The 20768-nt window shown below is 58.4% G+C and overlaps 1 protein-coding gene across 3 annotated transcripts; it reads right to left on the minus strand.

Annotated features, from left to right (window-relative positions):
- Positions 1 to 1776: 1776 nt before the first annotated feature.
- CSK (C-terminal Src kinase) lies at positions 1777 to 20023 on the minus strand. 3 transcript variants are annotated; one of them, XM_010977882.3, is made up of 13 exons: positions 19363 to 20023; positions 6901 to 6980; positions 6434 to 6547; positions 6218 to 6330; positions 5642 to 5861; positions 4753 to 4846; positions 4499 to 4564; positions 4316 to 4415; positions 4128 to 4218; positions 3366 to 3439; positions 3084 to 3279; positions 2890 to 2976; positions 1777 to 2646 (listed from the first exon to the last, which is right to left on the minus strand). In XM_010977882.3, exons 2-13 carry the CDS (start codon positions 6913 to 6915, stop codon positions 2464 to 2466), a joined length of 1353 nt encoding a protein of 450 aa, XP_010976184.1. In that variant the 5' UTR covers positions 6916 to 6980; positions 19363 to 20023; the 3' UTR covers positions 1777 to 2463. The 3 variants fall into 3 exon arrangements, with proteins under 3 accessions (XP_010976184.1, XP_031296689.1, XP_064336770.1); XM_031440829.2 differs by lacking the exon at positions 19363 to 20023 and adding an exon at positions 15564 to 15825; XM_064480700.1 differs by lacking the exon at positions 19363 to 20023 and adding an exon at positions 11058 to 11101.
- Positions 20024 to 20768: the final 745 nt, after the last annotated feature.

The following is a 20768-nucleotide window of genomic DNA, read 5'->3' on the forward strand; positions in this document are numbered from 1 at the left end:
CAGACCGGCTAGAGCCAATTGTCAGAAATCCCTCCGGCCCCTGCATTCAGTGAAGTCAGGTTGGTAACGTGAGCTTGGTCGTGGCGGAAGGTACCCCACGGACACCAGCACTGTAGGTCAGAGCTCCCACCCCTCCCTGAGCTGTCTGAGTTAGCATTCACCAGAGCACCACTCTGGGGACCTCTCCTCTGCAGTCTTACCAGGACAGTCCCTCTCCCGTCACAGGCCCACGGCCCTTCATTCTCAGGACTGCAGCCGCCCGTCCTCGCTCTAGGGAAGTTTCCATCTTTGCTCACTACCATGCCCTCCCCTCCATTATCTTCTGCCTCCCACTCAGGACATGGACACGATCCAAAGGTAGACATCCTTCCCTTTGGCAGTCAGGTTTGCTCAAGCTTCTGCCTTCTTAAAAATCCTCTCATCCTCTCCCTCCTCTTCATTACAGCTAGATTTCTCCAAAGATTGCCCAGCTTCCTCCATGGTTCACACCTCCTCTAGCCATTGTAATCTGGAATCTGTCAGCACCAAACTCAGGTCTTGCTACAGTTACCAGTGACATTCTTGTGGCTAAAACTAATGGCAGACTCAGTCTCCCTCTCCTGTGTCTTCTGGGAAGCGGGGACCTGCTTGCTCCTCCTTCTTGGAATGTTGCTACCCATCCCCCCAAACCTCCCATTTATCCTTCTGATCTCAGTTTACATGCTGCCTCTTCTGAGAAGCCCTCCCTGATCTACAGACAAGGTCTGATTCCCAAATTACGTTTCTTTCATAGCACTTATCAATTGGTAATTGTCTATGTGATTATTTGTCTTCTCAACTGTGAACTCCACAGGCCTGTTTTGCTCACTGCTGAACACCAGTCCCACCACATACTAGGTATCCAAATATTTGTTGAATAAATGGTCTCGTTTTAGAAAAAAGTGAGTGTGCCAGTAAGCAGACAGAACAGATTGGGGAAGTGAGGAGGCAGCAACACTGGGCTGAGCGAGGTGGTGGCCCCAGACCACAGTGGGCTGAGGAACAGACACAAGGCTCACTGCAAAGTCAGAACCCCAACTGGACAAGGGGACCCCCCAGCTGCCTGTCTCAGTGAATGATGTGAACCTCCCCCAACCCTCAGAGGTTCTGCATTGACCACCGGCCCTGGGAACCTGAAGGGAGAAAATCCTGTGGCAGATCCTCATTCCCCATCTGTGCCCCCCAAGATGGGGCAGGGAGGTTCCCCCACCTTCGCATCCCCAGGCACAGTGTTGGGCACAGCTGGGGGTGGGGAAGGGGTCGGGATGGGGTGGCAAAGCTACATCTTAGATGAATCGTGAGAACCACCAGCAGCTCAGAGCCTCCCTCCCCATCCCTATCCAGGGTCTCCTCTGAAGCACGAGACGTTTAGCCTGCCTCCTGCCAAGGGGGTCCCATCTCCAGCAGGTCAATCCTTGGCTCCAGCCCTCCTTGTGCTGAGGGCTTAAACAACACGCAGGAGAGGCAGCCTGGACCTCCCAGGTATCACCCTGTGGATGCATGAGCCCCAGGGCCAAGCCCGGGCAGCAGAAGGACGCTGGGGGAGGTGGCGGTGAGAGCTTCCCCGGCAGACACAGGACACTCGCTCGTGCAGCTGACACAAAGCGGCGGCTACATCTCCCGGCAGTGCTGCCCTCCCCGCTGCACTCACCGGGCAAGCACAGCCCCAATCACAGAGACAGGGGGAGGGACAAGATGGCACGGGGTGGGGGCTGGGTGGGACAGGCAGGCTCGGCGGAGGAAGCGCCGAGGCTGGGCAGCGGTGTCCTCATGGAGCGGTTTATTACGATTCCATCTCACAAGGCAGGTGGGCGGGCGGCAGCGGCACACGGACTCCAAGCCCCTGACAGACGTCTGCCTCGGGCGCATGCAAACAGTGCAACACGGTCAAGCGCAGACACAGGGCGACCGAGGCGACACGGACACAGAACATGGGGTGGGGGACAAGGCTGGGGCGATGGGTCCCTAGAGAGGGGCCTGGTCTCCCCAACCCTCTTGGGCAGGACAGGAAAAATAAGATTCGTACTTCTTGTAAAATGCCCATTTGCTGGGTACTTTCTTTCTTCTTATCTTGAAAAATAATAAAAAATAAACACACGGAAAAAATCTCAAAAAAGGAAAGGAATAAAACTCTAAGAAGGCGAGAGATGGGAGGCCAGGGGGAGCCTGACCACGGTAGGGGCATCTGCCTCCCGCTCCTCAGCCTCTTCCCTTCCTGGCCCGTGGGCGGGGCTCCCGAAGCCCCACAGGTGGGTCCATGAGAGAAGGTGCCAGGCCTAGGCGGGGTCCCTGGGGGCCAGAGGGGGCGCAGGCTAGGACAGAGGAATGAGGCCCACTGGCCGGCTGGGCTCAGTTCGGGTTTGGGCCCAGCAGGTGGAGGCACCAGGTCCACAATCTGTCCGGGTCCAGTCCACGCAGGCCCACGGCCTGGGCGGAGGCCGGCGGTCACAGGTGCAGCTCATGCGTTTTGATGTGCTCGAGCTGCTCGCGGAGCTGCAGGAAGGAGGGCCGCGTGGCAGAGTCCAGGTGCCAGCAGTTCTTCATGACCTCGTAGACTGCAGGTGGGCATCCGTCGGGGGCGTCCATCTTGTAGCCCTTCTCCACCCGAGGGACGACGTCCTTCAGGGGCTGCAGGCACATGGGTGGCAGGAGTTGGAGCAAGGCTCGACCAAGGGGACCCCTGCTCAGCATTCCTCTCCAAGGATCCCCCAGCTCTGCCCCAGGCCCAGGCCTGGGGCATGGCCTAGAAGGTCCCGAGGGCAGGCCTGCAGCTTCTAGGCCTCCAACTGGGGAGGCAGCGCCCAGCGAGGCCCCTCCAGCCACCTGGCCCCCTGCTCCAACCGCCACCCTCGCCCCAGTGCCCATACTCACAATTCTTGGATAAGGCACTCGCCCAAAGGAGTAGATTTCCCAGAGAAGGATTCCAAAACTCCAAACGTCAGACTTGGTGGAGAATCTCTGCCCCATGGATGGGAGAAGCAGTGTCAGATCCTGGGAACTGGGGTTGGGGGTGACCCAGGAACCCCACCCACCGCGGCTCAGGCCCTGGGGAGAGGCCCGTGCACCTTCTCTCTCAGGGCCTCAGGTGCTGTCCACTTGACCGGCAGCTTGCCCGTGTCCTGGGTGCTGGAAGCTTCCTTGGTGAGGCCAAAGTCACTGACCTTGGCCACATTGTCCTCAGACACCAGCACGTTGCGGGCAGCCAGGTCCCGGTGCACGAAGTTGTTGCCCTCCAGGTATTCCATGGCCTCACAGACGTCTCTGGGGGCGAGCCAGCCACATGTCCCCTCAGATGGGGCTCCCATAGCAGGGCGGGACCCCCCACAACCAGGGGCTGCTTCACTCACAGTGAGAACTTGAGAAGACAGTCTCCGCCTAGCACTGACCGGCCTCGAGACCGCAGGTAGTCCACCAGGCTCCCCTGGGGCAGGACAGAGAGACCAACAGGCCCCACAGATCAGACTTGCCCTCCAGACCCCAGGAAGAGTGGGCCTGGGGCTGGGTAAAAGGTGACACTCAGCGGAGGGGCAGGGACAGGGGAGGGGCAGGGGAGGAGTCAGGACATCACTTCTGAAAGAATATTAGGTCCTACAAGCTGGATGCTGTGCTCAGCAATTTTCATGCATTATCTCTTAATTTTCATAAATCTCTGAGATAAACTTTTTTTTTTAAACAGCTGGGTAAAGGTAGATTTGTTTAGAGAGATAACATACTGCATAGAGTGCAGGCTGTTTCAGAAAGTGAGAGAAAGGCCATGAGGTGTGGGGGTTGGGTGCTCAGGTTAAAGTAAAAGTAGGTACATACTCCAGACAGAGTGCGGGCCATCTCCGACGAGGAGGGAGTGAGAAAAGGCTAAACTTTGTTATTATCTCCACTCACAGGTGAGAACCTGAGGCTTGGAGAGGCGACACAACTTGTCTAAGATCACAGTGAATAAATGATGAGCCAGGACAAAAGCCACGCCCAGGTGACTTCAAAGCTCAGCTGGGGAGAAGGGATGGAGGGAGCAGGGGCCCAAGGGTGTGGTGGGGGGCTTGGGGCAGCTGGAAAGTGTGAGCCCCAGTGTTCAGGCTCCAGGATGGGGGCTGGATCGCAGGGCAGGCACACACCTTGGCCATGTACTCTGTGACAATGTAGAGCCCGCCCTTCTCCTCCACGATCACGCCCAGGAGCTGTACCAGGTTGCTATGCCGAAGTTGCCTGGGGCAGGAGGTGGGGGTGGTCAGAGCCTGCCAAGCCTCCCCATCACCTCCCAGCCCTGGAGTGACCTCCCCACCCACCCACTGTCCCAACTCACGTCATGACTGAGGCTTCAGCCAAGAAGGCTTGGGCAGTGGCATCATTCTTAATGCACTTGACAGCGACTTTGTTCCCTCGGTAGTCACCAAGCATCACGTCTGGGGGAAGAGGGTTGGGGGTTGTTCCCCGGACTCCTCGAAGTCCCCGGCTCCTCCCAGGGCGCCCACCCTCTCTGGCTCACCTCCAAACTCCCCCTTTCCAATGGTCTGCAGCAGCTTCAGGTCCTTCATGCTCAGTGCCCAGCCGCCTGGGGGGAGGGGGTGGTCAGCGAGGGGTGCTGAAGCTGGAGCCGGGGTCACAGCAGAGGCGGGCTGGACTGTGTGTGTGGGGCTCCTTGGAGGTCTCCAGAGCCTCTGGGGTGGGGGTAATGCTAGGGAGCCTGGGTGGGAGGAGCTGCATAGGCAAGTGAGGACTGGGGATGGGGGTGGCACTCACTGCGGAAGAACTCATCCTGGGCTGCCACTGTGCCCTCCATGACTTTTGGCTTGATGAGGCGAGTACAGAGTCCATCTGCATCCGAGGTGTAGTGCTGCAGAGAGGAGGGCAGGCGCTAAAGGCCAGCCCCCCGCCCCGCCCCCACCCTCGTGCCCCACCAGCGTCTCACATGCACTGCCCAGGTCTGACCACCAGAGGGCAGCAGAGGCTGGTCCCACTCAGCCCGGAGTTGCTTTCAGTTCGGGGGCTTCCCCTTTCCAGCAGGCGTTAAGGAGGCCCCAGGCTCAGACACGCAGTCCATCTCACATGCCACCCCACACCACTCTGGTGTTGCTACCACTGTGGGCCTCACTAGCATCCCGAGGCAGAGGTCAGCTTTTGCCCAGTCCAGACACCAGACTCTAGCCAAGTGTGCTCAGGACCCTCCCCTGCCACAGGCCAAGCTAGGTCAGCAACAGGAAGGCACTGCGAGTGAGTGCAGGAGGCGTCTGGGAGGCTGCCTGGGGCAGAGCTGGCCTCAGGAGCTGGGGGGACATGTGGGCCATCAAGGCACAGCGCACAAGGCCATGTTTACATACACACATCTGGGCACCTAGTTGCATGAGTGGCTGGAAGGAAGCTAGTTCTGGGATCAGGAAGACTCAGGTTCTAGTCCTGCCACCTCCAGTGTACACCTGTGGGACTGGAGGCCGGTCCTTTAACTGCTCTGAACCTTTGTTTCCTGGCCTATGAACTGGGGTGCCACCTCCCTGTGGTGGCACTGCGGGGTCAGAGATCAACACTGGCACACAGCAGGTGCTCGCAGAGGCTGCACCACCTGCCCAAGGTCTCCCGGCCAGAAGCAGTGGGACCGGAGCGGGAATCTGGGCGGCACGGACACTCCGCTCACCTCCACCAGCTGCATGAGGTTCTCGAAGTACACCTCCTCGTCGATGCTGAGCTTGCTGGCGTGGTACATGATGCGGTAGTGCTCCACCTTGCCGTCGCAGCTCACGCACAGCGTGTAGTCCCCGGGGTAGTTGGTGCTCTCCCGCACCAGGAACAGGCCTGTCTCTGGTGGGCACAGGAGCCGTTCTGCCTGCTCCCGTGTGATCTTGCCATGGAACCAGCTGGGGGGGAGGCCAGGCCTGGGGTCGTGGTGGCCCAAAGGCATGCCCCCCGGCAGCCTCCCCATGCACCTGCCAGGCTCCGCTTCCTGCAGGCCCTCCCGCTGGCAGGCTCTTCCCCACGCTTCCGTGGCTCGGTCAGGCACTGGAAGCCCTCATCTTTCAGTCCTAGCCCTGTCCTCCCCTTTGAGGTCCAGCACCCACACCCTTCTCCTAGTCTTAAGAAGTCCTCGCAGACATCCCAGCCCCTTCCTCTTGCCTCCCTGTTTTCCTCTGACTCTCTTCCGGGGGAACCAGGGTTCCTTGTCGCCCTTCCTCCCCAGACTGGGAGACCCCAGCTGCTTCTCAGAGGTACTCACGGCATGAGGCTGAGCTTGGTGCCTGCCTTCACGCCCTCCCGCTTCTGGACGTAGTTGGCTGGGATGATGCCCTCACGGCCCACCTTGTTCTTAGCTTTGTACCAGTTGGGGTCCTGGGGAGAGGGACACCGAGACACACTCTCAGGCCTACCCTCTCCTGCGGTGGAACCAGGACGCAGAGGAAGGAGGGGCTGGGGGTGTAAGGTCCCTCATTACCTTGGTGACGGCCACAATGGTGAGCACATCTCCTTTGCAGAAGGGAAGGTCCTGTTCAGCAGTGCCGTGAAAGTTGTACTTGGCAATACATTCTGTACCGGATGGCCAGGTGGCCTGCAGGGCAGGTGACAGGTGGGTGGGTACAGCCCAAGGTCATCCCCACACACCTGTCTGCACAACCTCGAGGTCACAGACTCTTGGTCGGCCTCCATGAACCTGGGTGAGGTGCCCCTACCCCAGAATACTCGGTGCCTTCCAGCTGAGATTTCCCCACCGCCCCCAGACCTGTGCTCCCATCTTGAGGGCCCGGTGTCTGACAGTGCACCCTGGAATTCTACCTTGTTGAAAGCCAGGGTTGGGGAAAAGGGAAGTGAATTGATCTGAACCCTCATTCCCTCTCTTCCCTCAGCACTGCCGTGGTGGCGGTGGGGATACTCCTCTGCCTTAGACTCCTGCCCCTGAAGTACCTGTATTGCCGACATCTTCTCAGAAGATCTGGCGTCCCCGTGTCACAGGAAGGCCGACCTGTCACCTGGTACCATGAGAGCTGCGGGGAAGGGGAAGATTGAGGTGTGTGTGTGTGTGTGTGAGGAGATGGCTCCTTCAAGTCACTGAGATCCCACTCCTTTCCCGCCCCAGGAGCTGAGGGCACTAGATGGGGAGGAGGCAGGAGATGAGGGCTGAGGACCTCCAGGCACAGAGAGGGCCTTCAACCTTGAGCCTGTCGTGGCCTTTACAGCCACAGGATGACCAACAGAGGCTAAGGAGGCGTAGGGGTGGGCAGCCCCTGCCCTGCCCACCTCACACCCGGACATTAGCTAAGTGGTCTGGGGGTCCACCGGGCTCACAGGGCAGCGGTGAGTCTGGGAAGGTGCTATGGGGCTTGGGGAAGTCACTTGTCCTCTGTGGGCCTCTAAGTTCAGTCACCTAGAAAACCTCGCCCCAGGAGTACCTCTGAAGCCAAATGTGTGCTGACCCCACAGTCTGGCCACCCTACTTCCCCACACAGCCAGGAGAAAGCAGGGCAGGCACCGCCAAGACAGGCACGGGAGCCAGCACAGCAGGACAGCCTGTAGCAAGCCCCACACTCGGAACCGGCCAGACGCCCATCGCGAGAGAGGAGCGTGAGCCGAGTATTCATAGGACGTACACTGCCCAGCGGCGCACGTGAATAAACGACAGCTATGAAACAACACGAATGCATTTCTAAACGTCACGTTAACCGAGACGCCCACAGAAGGCACACATGCCACATGATTCTATTTGTATAAAGTTCAAAATCTGGGGGTTTCCCAGTGCAGCACGGCGACTGCCCTGGGTGGGGGCCGTGACGGGAAGGGGGCGAGTTCAACTCTGTGGCAATTCATGGAGCTGTACCCTTAGGGTTGGTGCACTTTTTGGTGTATGTTTATTTCAATGAAGTTGGCCCCCCCAACAAAAGCTACCCCAGCCAACCCCATGCCCCAAGAGCAGCAGGCCAACCCGTCCTGCACACATATTCTTTGTGGCCCCAGCTCAGAGCCCCCAGTTCCACCACCACCTTCCCACACAGCCCAGACCCCGCGTGTTCCGGTCTCAGGAAGCAGAGAGGCTGGGGCTGCTCTTCTCTTTTTACAGATGAGGAGACAGGCAGTTAAGGCTTAGACGTCTCCTCTTCCTCTAACATACTTCATAGTGTGAAGGAAAACTCTTCTGTGCCTTGTTCCCAGGCTCACCTGCAGGACGGACAGGTCTGGGGAACCGGCTGACGCTCACAAACACCACCTACCCCAGGCCAGGCAGCGGGAGAAGGCATCTGAGTGAAAGGGGTGCCTAGGGGTGTAAGGTGAGCAGGGACTGCAGAGCTTAGGTGGGCTTCCTGGAGGAGGGAGCGCTAGAACCCAGCCCTGAAGGCTGGAGGGCTTAGAAAGGCAGCCCAGGCTGGAAGCCCACGGTGAGGAGGGTGGGAAGCATCCTTGACGGTCTGAGCACCCCATCAGTCTGCTGCAAAGGATGGTGTGGGCTGGGCCTACCTGGCACAAACCTTGCAGGGAGGCGGGGCTTTTAACGCCAACATGAGGAAGCAGGGTTTGCCATGGGGCCTGGGGGCCTCAGCAGGGGAGTGTGTGGTCTTGGAGACCAGAAGGAGTCGGGGAGAACCATCACCATTTCCAGGCTTCACTCCTGGCTCTAGGGTAGACAGACCAGGCTCTGCCGAGTATGCAACTCGGGCAAATGACTCAACCCTTCCGAGCCTCAGATCCCTCACCTTGAAGGCAGAGGCAGGGATCCCTGCAAGAAGGCTGTGGAGGGAGTGGGATGAGACCCCAGACTTGGAAGTGTCTGGCGCACAGCCTGGCATTACCTCCACTCCCACACCACTGGGAAAAAAGGGCTTCCCTTCCTCCCAGAACACACAGTGCTTCTTGTCCCAGGGTCAGCCCGTCACCCTCTGCCATCTGGACAGAGAGCCTGGGGCCGAAGGAGGAGCCTGGACCCCCTACACACACACACATTGACATGACTGAGCAGCCATGAGTACAGGAGCAGCCCCTGGGCTCCCGAGGACCACGTGTGGGGAGCCTACTTACACCCACTCTACAGAAATGGAAACTGAGGCTCATGAGGTTTGAATGACTTGCTCTAAGTTGCACAGCTAGTTAGGGGTGACAATCTAGAACTCGAATTGGGGTCCTTCTGTGGTTGACTGGGCCCTCAACCTTCAGGCCCTTCAGAGGAGGGGTTCTGCCAGCTCTCCGCATCTTCACGCCTCCCCCTCCCCCTCCCTCTCAAGACTCGCCACCAGGGAAGGTGGGAGGGCCCGGGGGCTGAGGCACCGTTAGTCACCCTCCCAGCTGTCAGTTTGCAAACACTCCCTTCCCGGCCTGCAGCTGCCGCCGCCGCCTCCCCACTGACTTGATGATAATAATAAAAATAATAACAGGCCCTGTTTGCTGAGCACTTATTCTACGCCAGCCCCTGTCCTTGGCACATTATGGCTCATCAAATTCTCTGAGAACTGAGAGAGAGGCTATCATTATCCCCATTTTACAGATGAGGACCCCAAGCCGCCAGGAGGCCAAGCAGCCTTGCGTGAGGCTGCACCTCCAGCGAGCACCCTGCCCCAGGCAGGTGTCAGACGCCTGCGCCAGCGGGCCAGTCTGGCCCCGACCCTGGAGGCCTCCCTGCCCTGCGTGCCTGCACCAGGCTTCAGGAGCTGCCGGGAGGCCAGGACCACACTGGCCTAGAAAAGAGAGTACACGGGCGGAGGGAGAAGCAAGTGGTGCTCAGAGGAAGGGCTGAGCCCAGGAGTGGTCAGGGTGGGCTTCCTTGAGGGGCTGGGTTTTGAGGATGACAGACCTGGGAAGGAGAGGGAGTGGCTAACCTCTCCTCTTTGCTCTACTGGCTGTGACTCTGGGACCAGTTTCCCCATCTACACAATGGGTTGGTGATAATCCTGCAGCTCCCAGGGCTGCTCTGAGGCCTACCTTCTTCGCACAGAAATCCTGCCAGCCCTCAAGCTGTGGACCTTCCCTGATGGCTCCTCCCTGCCAAAGTTGAAGGCTAGGGTGGCCTCCTCCTTAGGGCCCTGAAGGTCCAGCTGGGCTATCCCCCTCCAGGTCAGAGGCTAAGAGCCAGAATGGCTGGGAGGGGCTTCTACAAACCTAGGCCTCTAGTCTGCCTTGGTCAGGCACAGAGGGGCCCTTCCAGGTTGTGTGAACCTGGTTTCAGGCCACTTTGCGAAAGAAGTACAGAAACACTGTTCTGGGAGTCAGGGGCTCTGAGTCCAGCTCCTGGCTCTGCCACCAACTTGCTGTGTGACCTTAGGCAAGTCCCTTGACCTCTCTGGGACTTGCTGGCTCTCCAGCACCTGAGCCAGACCCGTTTCTCACCTGCTGGTCCTAGGACACAAGTGCCCTGCCCACCTCCCTGCCTTGGCATTGCCCCTTCTCTACCCAAGGAACTTCCACTCAACCGTTGGGGTGCAGCTGAGAAATCACTTCTGTTGCACGTATGTCTAAAAAAAAACATCGCAGGACAGTCTCTGTGGTACTGTTTGTAGTAGCAAGAGGTTGGGAGACAACTTTCACGCCCATCAATAAGGCACTGAGTAAACATGACCAGATATGCCTAAAAGGGAACAACATCTCTTCAGCTATGACAAGGCCAGGACAGAGCTCTATGTGCTGATACAGCACCTGCCCCATGACGAAGTAAGCAGAAGTAGCAAAAAGCCAGCTCAAGTCAAGAAGGAAACGTTGCTGGAGGAATAGGACCGTGACACGGCATCCAAGTACCACCCTCCAGATTAACCAGCCAGAGGAAAAAGCACCTCCACAATAAGACCTGGCAGACACCCCGTTACCCAAGTGACCAAATTAAGCATCACCAATAACGAGAGAAGCACACTGAGCGCCTCCTGCACCAAGGAGGGCACAGCACCCCTGTGCGATGGTCCCGGAGAGCGGCTCAACCTGGCTCCCATCAGGAAGACGCAGGCAGATGGAGCCCCAACAACTGGCCTGGATTCTTAGAGCCAATGTCATAAAAGACAACACAAACAAACAAAGGCTGGAGAATGTTCTGGATTAAACAGGACACAACAAAATGGTAATTACGTGAAGTGAAGAATGTGTTAACTAACCTTCCTGCGGTAATTGTTTTGCAGCGTACACGTATATCAAATCATCACGTTGTACACCTTAAACTTACACAATACCAAAGCTGGAAAAGAAAGAAAAGACAGATGACTGCAAGATTCAATGACTGATCCTGAATTGGATTCTGGATCAAAGGGAAAAAATAGCAATAAAGATCATTTGGGGACAACTGGGAAAATGAAAATGTTAGATATTATGGAATTAATGTTAATTATCTTAAGTGTGATCATGGTACTGCGATTATGTAAGAGATTTGCACTGAAGTACTTAGGAGAGAAAGGTATGATGCCTGCAGCTAACACTCAAATAAATCAGCATAAAAATACAGACACACATATGACCGTGTATATAAAAAAAGTAAAGCAAATGTGGCAAAGTGTTAAGGGCTGGTGAATCTGGGTAAAGTATACACGGGTATTCAGCTTTTTGGTAGGTTTGAAATACTCAAAATAAAAGACTGAAAAAAAAGCAAAGTGCAGGATCATCCATGGCACATTACAAACTGCTGTTTTTTCAAAGGACACGCCATTTATCCCTAACCTCAGATATGCAGAGATGATCTCCGAAAGACAGAGCAAACCGATAACCAAGGTTGCCTCTGGGAATGGGAAGGAGTGAGTATCAAGTTGAAGGGAGATTTACTTTTCATTGTGCATTTGCTATTGTGTTCTTTTGACCTTTTTTTTTTTAACCACATGCATCTATTACCTTCCCCCTAAAAACAAGATGAATAAGGAAATATATAACTTTTTGAAAACCACTTCTGCCAGGAGCCTGCTGTGGTCCCCCAGCCGTGTGGGCTGCTCCGGGCTTCCACAGACTCTCATATCCCATGCTCCAGTGAGAACCTCACTGACCCTGGCCTGGGAGCCCTGCAGGAGGAGAGCTGGTGGCTGACTCACACCTCAGCAGGGGCTGGGGCCCGGAACACTGCTCAGTGAGTGGCTCTAAATGAATGAACGAGTCAACAGACAACAAGGGGAAGCTAGGCTGGCGGCACCACGATGAGGCCCCGTAACCGACAGGACTATATTTAACCCCAAAGGGATGGCAGCTGCCACCCCACCCCCACAGGGCTGGGGGACAGGGGGCTTTCTCTTTGACTTCCTGCCCCAAACCCTGCTCCTGGCGGCCCTTGTGCTGGGGTCCCGGGAACAGGCTGGGCATTGTGCCCAAGCGCTGAGGTCAGTGGCCACAGCCTCAGGCAGGCCTTTCTTGGGATCCCAGGCTGGCAGGGAGGGGGGAGCCCAGAAACTCCTAGGCTGCCCTTTCCCTGGCTTGGGGCAGCTGTAGACCCCCAGGGCCAAGCACGTGCTGAGGGCCAGGGTAGGTCAAGGGGCTCCTGCCCTGCCTCCCTCACCAAAACTCCACTGCCTAATGGGGCGTGGGAGCCTTCAGTAACTGTTTACACCCAGCTAAAAATACCCACTGAAAAGGGAAGTGCACAAGAGATCTGGGGGAACTCGGGGCCCCAGCCCCCAGACACTCTGGTCCTGCCACAGGACCCAGCTGGAGGCTTTGCAGGGCAGAGCAGCCCCTGGAAGCAACAGGCAGGTCCACTTTGCCCTCATTCTTGGAGCCATTGTTTCAGGAGCCTTCCTGTGGGCCCAGTCCCATGTGTGGTGGGCCGGGATGGACGGGGGGGAAGGGACCAGGGGCCCTCGGGACCCCAAGAATGCTACTCAGTGCCTCTCTGTGCCTAGCCCAAGGCATCCAACAAAATGCAGCCCTGCTCCTGCCCTCCTGGCTACTAGATGGTCAGTCACAGCCAGCCTCAGGGGAGGAGAGACCATGGGATGGGGGGAGGGGAAGGCTCCTAGGAGAGACCTGGAACTGGGAGGATTTCATGTAGATGCAACTGTACTAGATCAGGTCAAGCTTAGGATTTCAAACTGTGGTCCGGAGAGTTAATTAAGGCTGAAGAAGGCTCAGGGTAGGGGTCTGCAGAGGCTTTAAACCCAGCCAGGCCAGAAGTTTCTGGCAGGTCCCCGGGGCAGATACAAGCAGAAGTGAGTTTCCACCTGGGCCCGCCCCTCTGCGAGGGCAGGGCACCTGAGGAGGCGGGGAACTGCCGGCAGCTAGGCTGGTTTGGTGGCCTAAAATCAGCCCACCTCTGGTTCTGCAAAGGGCACCCAGGCTGAGGTCACTGTGATGCCCCTGGCCACACACCAGGCCATGGGCTGGAGGGTTCCCACTGAGCCAGACAGGTGGTCCCAGGGCCCTCAGCATATCCACTGTACAGATGTCTCAGGGTCGGGCAGCCGCAGAACTGGGCATAGAGGCCTGAACCTCCCTGGGGGTCAGAAGAGGGCTGGAAGGACAGTCCCACTTTATCTCCAGTGTGCTGCCCACCCCCCGACCCCCAGGGTTCCTTCAGCCTTCAGCACCTCTGCCCTAAGGGGAGGGGTGAGTTTAATGGCTGAAAAATGTTAAGAACCAAACTACAGCAACTCACTGGCTTTCTTCCTGCCCCCAGCGGCTCAGTGGGACCGGAAATCCCGTCTAGTGGTTTGGGAGAGGTGGGGGCTGGAGTCAGAGGAGGCTAACGGGGAGCCTCCTCCCCCAGGCACCACTGCGGCTTGAGGCTGACACTCCTGGCCCAGAAAGGTTTCTAATTACCGCTCAGGAGCCTAATTACCTACGTGCACTGGGCAGTGGGGACTCCAGGCCTCCCCAGGGCCCTAACCCAGGCCTTGGTTCCACCGCCCCCCCTCTACATAGGCTGTGGTCTTTGCATCTTCATCTGCCCACATTACATATAGCCTGTCAGCACTGACCTCCAATGAACCCTTAAAAAGCAGAGTGTCCTTGTCCCTCACCCCTAAGGCTGGTGGGCTATTTAGATTCCCCAGATTCCTGGTCTCCACATCTCAGAACTGGGACCCACAGAACACGTAACTCAGAAGGTAAAGCTATGGGGGCCAAATTCAAGGGACACACAACTCATAGCCTTTGAGTTGAGGGAGAGGAGTTACCAACACCCTGCCCCCACAGAATAGACTAAAAATGAAAGCATGGGAGGGAGAGCCTACTGACCCAATCCTGCCTTAGTTACTTAACCCTCAAAAACCCCATGGGGTTTCACTGCTGATCTGTTTGACAGAGGAGGAAGCAGGCTGAGGAGGGTAACCCAGCTTCCAAGGGATATAAAGCAAGGAGTTGAGCTCAGATTTGTCTGTACTTGGTAGGGAGAAAACCCTCCACCCCTTCCTTGGGCAGGAGAGATGAACCCTGAAAATGGACAGACAGGTGGGGAGGGCAGCTGAGAGGTCTGCCCAGAAATCGGCCCTCCTGCTCTGGGAAGCGTGGGTTACCATCTGTGCCCACTCCTTGCTCATCTGCTGTACCCTGCCTCAGCTCCAAGCAAAGACCTCTGACCCTACCCTCCCTCTTTCACAACTGCTTCTTGATTTTCATGGCCCTTCCCCTCCAGGAAGCCCTCCTGGCTGCTCCAGCCTACGCAGATCTCCAGCTTCTGAGCTCCCACCCGCCCTGCCAGGAAGTTGGAACCACAGGCCTCCCGTGACTGACTCCTCTCTGACTCTGGTCTCCTCTACTGGCTGGTAGCGGGGCTCTCAGGGTTCCTTCTTCCCTCTCCCTTCCAGGCTGCCTGCAGCATGGACAGCATAGGCCGCAGACGTCCAGGCCTGGGTGAGGACCAGGGGCGGGGCTGGGCAGGGCTGAGAAGCAGCAGCCAGGGTGTGCAGGCATCAGATGACACCCAGGTTTTCACCCACCCACAAGGCTTCCAATAGTGAGGAGAGCAGGACCAGCAGGGGGGGCGCCAGGCAGCCTCTCTTCTGCTTCTCAGGGCCCAGACCACAGAATGGGAGGGGGAGGCGGAGGGAAGCTGCGGTTGGAGGCCCAGCCCCACTGAGGCGTACAAAGCTAGTGTGTGACGAGGAGCCCCTCTTATCGCAGTACCTCAAAACCAGGAAGAGAAACTGAGCAGGCAGCAAGGCAAGCTGGGCTGCGTGGGGCCCTCAGGTCCCCGGGGTCTGCCAAGGGGAGCTTCTAGATAGTTGCTGGACAAACCTCTTCTACCTTCTGGGCCTCGGTTTCCCCATGGGAAACCAGGACTCTCTACCTGGTCCTGACGGTCTACCCTGATTGGTGTGGGCTGCATCACGCCCCAAACAAGAGCCCCGCTCCCCCCAGTTAGTGCACAGTGCTCCTGAGCCCCCAGTGGGCTCTGGACCCTCCCAAGAAGCAGCTGCTTGGCCCCCCGGAGCCAGCCTCACCCTGCTCGCCTCTCCTCAGCCACGCAGGGAGCACACTAGCTCTTCCTTCACCAGCTCTTTATTTTTAGTTCTGAATTTGACTTTAATCATTACTTAGCGGATTCTATTTCCAGCCCTTGGATGAAGGGACCCAGAGGAGAGGAGAAAGGGAGGCAGTGCTCCTTGTCTGGTGTGGGGGGTGGCCTGCTCCTCCACCCATCCTGTGCCCGACCAAGGATGGGGGCACTGAGAAACACCCAAAGGACTCACCCCAGCCAGGCCAGCATCTTGGAGAAGACCGCACCCTGTGACCTCATCCCAGCCCAAGCTGTGGGACAGGAGGGCAGCTGTAATGCCCACTTCCCGTGCACCAAGACCAGGGAGGAGGGAGACACGCCACAGGCAAAAGTCTGGCAGCCAGAGCCCAAGGTCATGCCTGGGAGAACTCTGCACTGAATGGATCACTTGAGGGAGGGCCCTCTGCCTACAGCAGTCCTGAGCTCAGTGCTGAGCCATACCGGGTCGTCTGGGGCTGTGGTCTCTTAGGCCCTGGGAGTGCCAAGCTGAGACTAGTCTCCTCCCACTGTCCATGGGGTGGCCCTAGGAGGGCACTCCCAGTTCTCTGGTGTCCACAGAAGCAGAACAAGAGGAAGTAAGTGATGCCATAGCAGTACGCACTCAGGTTAGACCCGGGGAGCACTTGTTGAAGAGAATGACGCTAACACACAAGACTTCCCCAGTGACTTGTGGATCATCTATGTTCCCCTCCAGCTCCCAGCTGGGAGGCTCTAGACTTTCTGCCCCCCCCCTTGCCCCCCCCCCCCCCGCCATGGGGAAAGGCTGGAAAGATGAGGCTGGCAAGGCTATCCCTCTATCTCCACTGGTAAAATGTGGGGCTGGACTAGTAGCTGAAGCTGGGGGACAGGAGGTAGCCAGGCTCTCAGAGAAGACCATGTCCATTCAGCTCTGATGCTGGAAGAACAGAGGATGGGTAGGACCAAGCCCCAGACATCAACCAGTAGCCCACCTTCCACGTGGTGATGGGAAGACAGAAAGGCAGGGAGGTGGAACAAGACACTGGCCAGAGTAGCCAGAACCTCAGGGACAGAGGGTTTCAGAGGGGTTCCCTGGGCTGAGACCACTCTCAGCTGGGTGGGCCATCAGCCAACCCTGGCCCGGGTGTCTTCTGCACACACTGAGGCAGCCTGCAGTGGGCACTCCGTCAACAACACCTACCCCTTCTTACAGAACATCTACTGAAGGCAAAGGGCAATGCCAGGCACCTTCTAGTACCTTGGTTAGTTCATAGTGTCCGCACACTCCCCTCTGAAGCAGGTATCACTGGCCCTACTGTGTACATAAAGGAACTCTGGCTCAGAGGATGACCTGTCCAAGGTCCCTCTATCCAGCCTAAATGGCATGGTTGGGCCTGGAACTACACCAGCTGGATGCCAAGTTGCCCCCCTCTCTCCAATACTCTCAGTTGCTTTGGGGGCCTGTAGTAACAACAACCACAACAGCAACAGATGGGAAACAATCTTGGTAAGAGGGCTGGGGTGAAGTTGCTGTGGCTGAGCTGTTTATAATATCCTGCAGCTTTTTAGAGACAAAGTTACATATACCGTGTAGCAACATGAGAAAATGCCCAGATACAGTATCAAATGAGAAAAGGTGTGATGGCACCCACACTCAGATAACAGCAGCGACCAGCCACCACGGAGAAAAAAGACCAGGAAGACTGGCTGGGAGCACCAAGATGCTAACAAGTCACTGTGCCGGTGAAGAAACAATGGGTGATTTTTTTGTTTTCTAAATTTTCCATACACTGTTTTGTTACTTTCTAAATTAAGAAAACAAATACTACATACCTACACCTGTAGCTTTCTCGTAATGAGCTCAGATTCACTTCCTTGGGACCCGCCTGCACCCCAGCTCTGGCCCCAGAGTCTGGGACATCTACCAAAGCACAGTCTTTCTGATTCAGGACATCCCCTCGGACACATGACGGTCCCTCCCTACCTTCTCTTTCCCAGACTGAACACCTTTGGGGGAGTTTCTTTGGGGACAATGTGCCAAGGCTTCAAAATCCCCGAAAAGATGGAGCCCAGAACTGGACTCAGGCTGTCCTGCCCAGTCAGGCTTGTTGGGGCAGCCACGCCACACTACGGGCCCTGGGCCTCTGTCCTTGCCTGTACCTCGGTCTGCTCCGTGGTGGCTCTACCTCTAGGGTGCTGGAGCCTGTCTCCTGGTCCTTCTCTGTCCCAGACCCAACAGAGAGAAGAGGAGGGTGGGCACCAAATTTGCCAGATAAAACGCAAATCCCTGCACATGTGCTTGCCTGAAGCCAGACCCCTTTCTACAAGGGCCCAAGGACCTCAGGCTGCACCCAAAGGCTCACAGTTGATACAGAAGCACCCAAGCATGTCAGCCTTCAGCTCCAGGCCCTCAGGCTGGAAAGGAAGTTAGAGCTGGGTGTGGGGCTGGGTGAGGGGAGCCTCACAGGCTCCACATCTGGGTCCCCTCCACTGTGCATGTCAGGGTAACCGGAAACAACTCTAAATCAAAGGCAGAGGCCCCAGCAGGACAAAACTGCCAGCAGCCCCAAGGGGCCTCAGACGTGGCTCAGCATCCTCCAGGGAACCTCCCACACTTCCAGGAGCAAGAGGATCCTGCCACGCTCCCAATCTCCTTCCTGCTGCCTTCACCCTGTTCCTGCTGGGCCCCCACCAAGAAAGACACTGGGTCTATCAGGTTGTGTGGAACTTGGAAGAGACCCCCGGGTGTCCCCACTCTGACAATGCTCCTGTGCCAAGGCTGTATGGTGCTCCCTGTGGGAACACGGCTCTCGCCTTCCTCATCCAGATCCCATTCTTGTTCTGAACTCGGCTGCTCTTACACTAGTTGGGCCAAAGATGTGAAAGGGATGGGTCTGGAATGACGACCAGGCTGTTTCAGCTCAGCACCAGGGCTACATCCCACGGGTGCCCCTACACACTCACCACATCCCGTCAGTGGGACTTGGCCTCTGGCACCAGGGGGAAATCCCATGGGCAGTGCCAATGCTGCCTGAGCCCAGACCCAGGCAGAACTGGGGCCGGAAGCCCTCTCCCTCCTCTCTAGCCCTCTGTGGGGAAGCACGTGCTCACCCCACAAGGTCCCACGGGCCAAGCTAGGGGCGTATATCCTTGGTGGGTGAAAGCGTCTCCCCAGTTCCCCTCTACCCAAAGCATCCAGCTCTGCGAAGTGGGAGGGATGAAAGGATAGACAGTGTAACTCTGCCAAAGGTCTGGGATAGCAACTTCCCCCTTCGAACCTCAGTCCCTTGGTCTACAAAACAGGAGGGAAGGTGAACCCCTAGTTAAGCTCCAAGGATCTGGTGGCTGGACACGCCCCTTCCTGACACCTGGCCTGGGCCCTGAGGAGCCTGGGAGAATGGGCTGACCAGGCTGCCAGGGAGTGGGGGCATGGTCCTAATGCCCAGTGACACCTCCACCCAGGACAGAGGCCCTACCCAGTTTCCCCACCCAAGGGTCAGAGGTCCCTTGGCTTAGGCCTGGTCTTCTGGGAGGCCGAGGGTGACAGGCTCAATCTCTGGCTGGCTTAAGGGAGGTGACTGGGCCCTGGGCTTCCTGGAGTCGGCAGGGCCTCCGCGGTGGGGAATGAGTAAAGGGTCAGATCCAGGCAGACCAGGGAACCTGCAGAGAGGCCCTGGGTAGGGAATGGCAAATCACCCTATCTCCTGGGCCCTGGCCCATGCTGACCCCCTCCCTCGAGGCTCCAGCCAGCCCCACACGGGGGGGGGGGGTGCGGACAGACTCAGAGTGGCCTGAGACAAGTCTGTGGGGCTCAAAGGGCAGTACCTCCCTCGTGCGCTCCCCTCTCAGTCGGGATGACAGTGACTCCCGGGAGATTTCGAACACGGGAAGGAGGGGATCTGGGCGGTGGGGGATGGGAGTGGACACCACGGCAGCTGCAACAGAAGCGGGACGTGCGACCTCCACCCGCCCCCCCCCCCCCCCCCCGGGAAGCACTCAGACGCCCGCCTCCTCCAGGCCTGCCAGGCACTCACCTCTCTCTGGGCACTGCGGTCCGGGCCACCTCGCTGCGGGCAGCATCAGCGGCCTGCGGGACAGTCCATGCGGCCAGCGGGGAGGGGAGGGGCGCAGGGGTCCCCGGGTGGTGCGGTATAAAGAGGTAAGGGTGCGAAAGGAGGGGGAGGAGGGACGGCCAGACAGAGGCAGGGGGATGGCCGCGCGGCCCGGGTCGGGGAGGGAAGAAAGGCGGGGGGAAGGGGAGCGGGAGGGAGTCGGGGGGAGGAAACAATGTAGCCGGCGCGGCCCCGGCAGAGTTCCGCTTCCGAACGCCGCCAGCGAGGTTCGATTTTGGGACGTCGCGTAGGCTCCCGGGGGCTGCCCCGGACGCTGGATCGGGGGCCGCGAGGGCTCCCCGTGTTCCACGCCCCGAAGGCTCCGGCGGCCACAGGCTGGCTGGGGCGGGAGGGACGGCTGGCCGGGGGACGGCCCCGACGGCGGCGCGGCCGGGCGATCACCCCGCTCGGACCCCACCCCGGCAGGACCTCCGGGCAGGGTGCGGGGTGGGGCGGGAGCGGGAGGGCGGCGGCGGTCTCGGCGGCGGGCGGCCAAGCTCGGCTCGCCCTGGGCTCCGCTGGGAGGAAGCTCGCAGGCCTGGCGAGAGGAAGCGCGGCCCGGATCCTCCGCCCGCGGCAGCGCGCCTGCGCGAGGGAGCCGGCCGGGCGCGCGGCGGGGCGTGGGCCGGCCGGGTTGCGCCCTCTGCCGGGCGCCGGGGGCACCGCGGGGGGTGTGTCCGCGTCCACGCCCTGCCCCCACCTGCCGGCCCGCGTTGAAGGCTCCTGACGGTTCCTCACAGAGGGCCGAGCAGCCCGCCTTGGAGCAACCTTCAATCCTTCCCTGGGAGCGGCTCCCCCGATGTAGAAGCGATTGAGGCCAGGCCTGGGCCGCCCTCCTCGGATCTGTGGAGTGTGGGCCTCGCTCGCAGCAGCGCTCATTCATTCACTGACAAACATTTACTGGAGCTGACGGTGTGACAGGCCCCGTTCTGGAGTCCCCTGTTTGGACCACTTCATTACTGCCGAGGCGTCCTCAGAACTGACAGGCCAACAGACAAGCGCAAAGGAATACTGATAGACGCGAAGAAGAGCAGTACAAGGTCCACAGGCAACAGGGAAGAGGGAAGGGCTAATGGGGAGGCCTCGTAGAACTGGGGCCCCAGGCAGAAGGAGCAGCATGGACACAGGCAGGGAGAGGTGGGAGCGCCTCCCGGCTCTGGGGACTGCACTTAGCTCAGGACGGCTGCTGTTTGCCGGGTGGGCCCAGGAGAGCAGCGGAGTTGGGGTCCCTGCAAGCCGCAGAGACAGGAGAGATTCAGGGAGCCCTAGAGGACTCTCTTGGACTTTCTTTTCGACCTGGAAGCAATGAGGAAGTTGTCAGCAGCTAT

The sequence above is a fragment of the Camelus dromedarius genome, chromosome 29 (genome assembly GCF_036321535.1).
Source record: "Camelus dromedarius isolate mCamDro1 chromosome 29, mCamDro1.pat, whole genome shotgun sequence".
Lineage (NCBI taxonomy): Eukaryota > Metazoa > Chordata > Mammalia > Artiodactyla > Camelidae > Camelus > Camelus dromedarius.